The sequence below is a fragment of the Protomyctophum parallelum genome (genome assembly GCF_964188405.1).
Source record: "Protomyctophum parallelum genome assembly, chromosome: 1".
Taxonomy (NCBI): Eukaryota; Metazoa; Chordata; class Actinopteri; order Myctophiformes; family Myctophidae; genus Protomyctophum; species Protomyctophum parallelum.
The window spans coordinates 96,539,041-96,545,978 of NC_139697.1; the positions used below are offsets into that span (position 1 = coordinate 96,539,041).

Here is a 6,938-nt window from a genome sequence, read left to right on the forward strand (position 1 = left end):
GTATTTTTTTATTTCTTTATTAAGTTAAACACAAACCAATGCAGTTGCATTGGTGTGTTTGACCTTAAAGGTTTTCCAGTTTTTCATGTGTCTATGAGGTGACAATACTTCATTAGACACCCTGGGGTACATTATGTGCAATGGGTGTATTCACTTTGTATTTAGGGTTTCTTCCTGGAGGGTGAACCCTTGACAGTCAAACGGGCCAATGAAATACACAGTAATATAGTGACATCACACTATCAGCCCCCTCCCCTAACCCCTGCGGCTGGGCTTTATACAGGTCTGGAGCTGATGGCGGTGCTTGAAATGAAACCGGTTTGAGAACCACCGGTATTGTTGTAATTAATTATATAACAGACGTGAAGTCCACATTATACCAGCTCCGACAGTGTGATGACTGAAAACCCTGTTCGCCGGAAACGGTTCCAAAATGTGACCGGAAACCGATTCGGTTTCCCTCCGGTTCCTGGAGAGCCACCGAATCCTATAGTTGTTTTGTTGTTTTGTTTTAGTAATGAGCTCGAGCATCAGGCATCATCATGCACGCTCCCCTCTTCAACTGGGACGTCCCACCCGTCCCCGTCCCCCCAAAAAACCCAACGGGGCCCGCCTCCGATTCAACGTGTCGCATTCCTCTGCCATCGCAGAGCCATCAATCACTGCCGTCCTGTTGTGTTCATGCAGCGCCGCATGGTGTGTGTGAGTGTGTGTGGGCGACTGAGCGTGCGTGGCTGCGTGCATGCGAATAATGGCAGAGCACTGGGTGAGGGTTCATGTGGTTTGTTTGGGGGGGGGGGGGGGGGGGGGGGGGGGGGGGGGGGGGGGGGGGGGGGGGGGGGGATCTGAATGGACTCTCACCACCCAGTCCAATTACTGTTTCATTCACTTGGATGGCTCTGTTGTGTGACTTCATAGTCTGTGTTTTACATTAAGGAATTGTTTTTTCCCCAAAGCCTCATTGGTTTAAAGACGACAACAAAACAATCTCTAATGCTGCGTTCACATGACAAAATATGCAAAGCTATCTGTTATCTGTCGCTTTGTAGCTTCGTATCTGAAGTTGAAGCCAGCTCATTCAGCTTATTTATTTGTAGCTTTGGAACCGTTGAAAAGACCACATGTCAGATGCGTCTTTGTATCTTCATGTTCGCTGGCTTCAGTTGCTTCCATTGAAAATGGAATGGCAGACTATCTTTGTAGCTGCCAGTTTGAACGCAGCATAAAATAAGGTCAAAAACAAACTCTTAGTCTCCCATCGTTTTTATGAATACAATTTGTGTAACCAATATTAATGATAGCTGAAGACCAGGGTAACTGGAGAGTGGAGACCTACTTCTTTTGTCCATCGGAAACCAATTAACTTTGCGCCGTTTGATAAGCCAAACAGGCTTTTGAAACGGAACAGTAGCAGCATTGAATGGTTGCCTTGAACGTGCCAAAAAGTTGCTGCACTGCTAGAAAAGACTAGATGCACCAGCAACAGAATACGTTGTGTCGTTCCCACCTTATTAGTAGTAGACTCCGCACTGCTGTCACTTTATGAAAGTGCTGCACGATTAATTGAAAAAAAGATCGCGATCTAGATTCAGACGCCTGAAATCGATCTAATTTCAAAATTTGAGCAAGAAGTCTTGCAGCAATAGTTGGCTGTCCAATTCATTTTTAGTTACTCTTATGTTTTTGCTACAAGAGAGGGACTTTATGAGAGGTTTAAGTTGAGCACTTCGATGTTGTCTGTTACAGTAGTAGGCTCCAGGTGCCACATTTTGTAGTAATGTTCAGCAACTACAGACCAAAAACAAACATTTTCATGGAAAAAAGTGAGAATCGTGTCAGAATTCACATTTTCCAACAGAAGTCAGTTGGACATTTTCAACCTGGGGAGGTGCTAATGTTGCCTCTCCGCTTCCGACAAGTCTTAAAAACCCGTTGCTGGCTGACTGCATAATCTATGTTAGCGGTTGTTTCACCCCTTTACTTTTTGGAAACGATGCTTTTGGACGTGCCCCCCCCATTTCACCCAGTATAGCCTGCTGGGGTCCACCAATGCTTTCTATGGCATAGGCAGCTCCCGACAGGATCCGCCCACGGAGAATCTAGACGCAGCTGTGCAACATGAGACTAATTAATTAGAGCGACAGAGAGAGAGGAGTGTGTGTGTGTGTGTGTGTGTGTGTGTGTGTTAGGGCATTAACGACTTGAGATTTTTCCCAGTCGACTTGTCGGACAGTAATTTATCGATAAGTCGAATTATCGTTTCTGGCGGCGGACGGGGGGGGGGGGGGGGGGGGGCGGACGGGGGGGGGGGGGGGGCGGACGCGGACGCGCGGGGGGGGGGATTTAACAGGGGCGGGTGGAGCTGCCGCGCGCTCAAATACGGAGCATGTCAAACATAGCACTGCGCATTCAGTGGCCTCTCCAATATGACACAGTCACAGTGCATGTATCATCTATATCAGAGGTTCCCAAACACCGGTGCCGGTCCGCGGGACACGTGGCACTGGTACGCAAGAGGGGAATTCTACGTTTTGCGTCGTTTAAAAATGTCCAATCTTTGTATCTTTAGCAGCAGCAGCTGTAGGCTATTTTGTGACGATAGCATGAATGAAACCAAACGCTACACGCGGTTCCGGTACAGGATTATTATTTCATGTGAATCATGTCAAAATGAAAAGATGATGTTATCCAGGTAAAGTAGTGGTATTGGCACACAGCGCAGCAGCAGCACCGAGAACACAATGAGAGATATGACATTATTATTCTCCTCCTCCTCCTCCTCCTCCTCCTCCACAACTCGATAACGTTCTCATTTGTTACTCATTTTCTGAGCCATGCAAATAAACAACAACCCGCACTGACCGGAGACGGAGAGGTTCATGTGCGCTGCGCGTAAAGCTTAGCCAGAAACAGACAGTCATTGCGTCAGCATGCATGTAGCCTCGGGAACCCAGACGTTATATTTCCAGCACGGAGGTGAGGGGGATATCGTTTGGGGGTAACGTTTGCGTGCTTCTATCTGTTACTTCTCTGACACAGCGCAGTTCAAACAGACTTCAGCGCGCTGAGAGCCACATAGCCTACACAGCTGCATTTGGTTTTTAATTAAGGGCGCGTTCTGAATGCAATGAAAAAAGGGGAGAAAAAAAAAAAAAAAAAAGCTCAACTTTCGACTCGCGCTGCTGCGAGTCGACTCGTGACTCGTTTATCGATAAATCGATAAATCGATTTTTTGATGAATGCCCTAGTGTGTGTGTGTGTGTGTGTGTGTGTGTGTCAATTTAACAAAGGGGCAGACGATCAGAAATCAGCAGAGTGATCGACGTTTGCGCTACTGTGTGTGTGTGCCATATTGAAGTGGACTCGGCCCCAGACTTTTTTTCTCTCACTGGAAATAAAAACGTCTGGGTTTCCGAGGCTACACCCAGTATGCACCGATACCTCTATACGGAACCTCTTCTCGAAGCCAGTAACAGCGGAGGGTTGAGGTTCCAAACAGGGCTACAGTAGGCTATATGCACACAGAATAACTCTTCCTACTTCCAGGCCACAACTTTACTTCTTTCACAGGTTTTACCGATGATACGAATAGGCTCTGTTCCATTTAGTGTGCAGTGGTTCTCAAACTTTGAGAGTTATGAGGGTCCTTGAAATTAAAAAGTGTGGCAAATGTGTATACTCTCAGAGTTGCACACCCGTACGGGGCCATTTGGAACCCACTCAAGGACACTTTGAGTGTTTCCAATGAGCCAACATCCACAATAAGCAGCACCCTGACTCTGTTTGACCAGAATGGAACAGAGCCTTCATTAGTATCATCATCAGTAACACCTGTGAAGCAAGTAGGGAAGTGGAAGTTCTTTCCAAAATGGTGTGTATTCATGTATTGTATGCGTATATAGCTCATACAACAAACCAATCATAACAGCAGTCTTTAGCCAGTCTAGCCCCTGGAGCAGTGTGCTGGTGTTTATGCCTACAGAAACACACCCTGCCCTCTGACAGCCTCTCTCACTGTTTTGGTGTTTTCACGCTTTGTTTTGGTAGACTGGGATGTGTTGGACCCCGCCCACAAGGGGGGGGGGGGGGGGGGCTGAGGGGGGTTCCAGCTAAATGGGGAACAGCCCTGTTTTATTTTTCAGCTTGTACCCGCTCAGACTGGCTCGACCAATGAAGCCATACGTATGTGCATAGCCGGACGGGCAATGATCTACAAGCTTGTTGACAACAAATCTCCTCTCATGGGGGACCGTCTTTTGGAGAGGGGGCCTGCAGGGTTCATGACATGAAAATGTTGGAGATACACTGGTGGTGTGAGCCGCACTAATAGCCTGTCATTACATAATGTGACAACATTTGTCACATTACAATCTCACACCAGAAGGCTGTCAGATTGAACAGTAAACATCACTTCAGTGTCATTATTATGAATATTTTCCCCATCATTGGAGTAAATAAGCGCTAATTATTTGAACCCTCTCATCCCAACACACACACACACACACACACACACACACAGAGCCACACACACACACAGAGCCATTGCATAGTGGAATGTGCTCCCCCCCCACCCCGCCCCGCCCCACATTTGACGCAAACTAGAAATGAATGTGGTTTCAAAAGGAAACATAAGGAAGCAATAATCAGAATGGAAATTGGTTTAGATTAGGTTGCTATTATTGGAATTTTCAGACAACTTTACTTTGAATGTTTTGTTTTCATTTCACCAACATTGACCATTCCTGGTTACATAATTGTATTGTGGCGTTTTTGACTAAATGGGGATCATTAATAAACAACACCCCCAACCAAGCCCTCTTCTTATGCATTATGCAACCTCTGGTGGGTCCCAACCCACAGGTTGAGAACCATATTGGGTTAATAAATATGAATGTAAATACAAAAATACAAATGCATGTTTTGCAAAAACACACTTAATTTAAATAATCCCTCCATTTGAGTACAAACAAAGATGAGATAATTAAAACACATTTTTACTGTTATATGTACATTGTGTTCATATACTAGACAGAAATCAACCTTACATAAAAGGAAAGGCCTGCATGTAGTTAAACGGATGTCATATTTGACTGCATTGATCTGTGGATATCGATTCGATGCCACTTATCCTCCGCTAGCCAGCAGCCAATAATATGGTTCCCAAAGTGCGGTTTGGTGACCCCCCCAGGGGTCCTTGCAGGGTTTTAGGGGGTCCCTCCCTATAGCTAAATTAGTTACTAATAGCATCGAATTCAGTTGAACCATTTTAACCCCAGAGAACACATGGTCTATTAGAAATTGCTGATCTACAACTTCACAATATGCTAGCATTGTGAGCTTGTAGATCTGTAGTGGTTTGCAACATTATAGCCACAGACAGAAACAATACATTTTTTCTGTGATGTGTGATAAATAGGCTAGCCTATACCTTCATATTTGGGTGATTTTATTGGAAAGATTACATTTAAAATACATATTTTAACAAATATTCTCTGATCACTGATACAACATATTTTAAGATGGGGCCATAAATACATCAATTTGGGGATTTTATTGCCATGAAATTTAGTTTTGAGAACCTACTGCACTTACTACCAAAAAAATAATAAACCAACCAGTGGTTCGGGGACCACCAGTGGTCTTGAGGGGGTTCCAGGTGGGCCCCAGCAAAATGATGAAAAGTTGGTAACCAAATGAACCCTTATTAGATATTAAACACTTGAGCATAAAATGAAACCAATGGACCCATTAAAGGTATATTCAGTGATTTCACTTAATTCAAATATCACTTATTTTTTTGTTTTGTTGTGATAATCCTCCCTACTATAGAGTGTGCTGGCCATATAAGGAGTTCCTCCCTGTCCCCAGTTAACCCCTGGGGGTCAAAAAACCTTAGGTTTCGTTTTTGACTCTCTATCCTGATTGGACGAAAGGCTGGGTCCCACAGCCAAAAACGAAACCTAAGGTTTTTTGAGTGAAATCACTGAATATACCTTTAATTCTACACAATTAGATCATGTAGATAAATTGCTATTTTGATGCCCATCTCTCGGTACTGGTACCAGCATCAATACAGCATGGCCATGGAAATGTGAAACGTCTTATCCAACGACAACAAAATATTCTTTAGTTTTTGGTCTGAAGCGCAAAATCTGACATCAAATGGTGGTCCGTGGCTCAACAACAATGCCCAATAGTATCAACAGGGTTGGGGGAAAACACTGCTCCGTCTATACGGCCACGTTGCAAAACAATTAAAAACAACAACACATTTCGGATTAGGAATTATAACGCATAATGAAATCATTGACATATGAATATCTCCTTCTCACTCACCAGATGACAGCGTGGAGAAGCAGCTCCACTCGGGCTCATGCTGGTGGTCCTTGGCGGCGGCGGACTGCGTGCAGGACTGCCACAGGGACAGGGAGAAGTGGTCCGCGGTGACCCACTCCGGGCTGAGCAGAGCCACCACGTCCAGACACAGCGCCAGGAACACGCTGAGGAGAGCGATCAGCTTGAAGGGCCTGAACACATGATGGTGCACCTCGTCCACGGACATCTTTCTAGCATACTAACCAAACACACTGACCCTTACACGCACACACTAGTAACGCACACCGTGGACTGGAGCCGCTGCTGCTTGCCTCTCTCTCTCTCTATCTCTCTCTCTCTCTCTCTCTCTCTCTCTGTGTGTGTGCGTGTGTGTGTGTGATTGTTCTACCAGGCGCGTCAAGTCAGGAGAGCTGAGTCAATGCATCTGGTCTAACGGTTTTCAAAGTAAACGCATGGTGGTAGCTTGTTGTTTTATATTCCGTCCGTCGTACGACGGTGTCGCCCTTTAATTAACCGGACCATATTCACAAGCCATTGATTCAAACGGGAAGCGAGGAACGCACACGTTGTTGCCTGGATCAATGAGGTCTGCTACAGGTCTT

At 45.4% G+C, this 6,938-nt stretch overlaps 1 protein-coding gene across 2 annotated transcripts in view; it reads right to left on the reverse strand.

Annotated features, from left to right (window-relative positions):
- The window catches only part of LOC310866910 (transmembrane protein 47-like), a 217,382-nt gene extending 210,716 nt beyond the window's left edge, over positions 1 to 6,666 (reverse strand). For both annotated transcript variants that reach the window (XR_014569968.1, XM_083776706.1), the window contains exon 1: positions 6,337 to 6,666. Coding sequence is in view for 1 of the 2 variants with exons in the window: in XM_083776706.1 (XP_083632832.1) it covers positions 6,337 to 6,562 (226 nt within the window). In the remaining variant the exon portion in view is untranslated. The remainder of the gene's footprint in view (positions 1 to 6,336) is intronic.
- Positions 6,667 to 6,938: the final 272 nt, after the last annotated feature.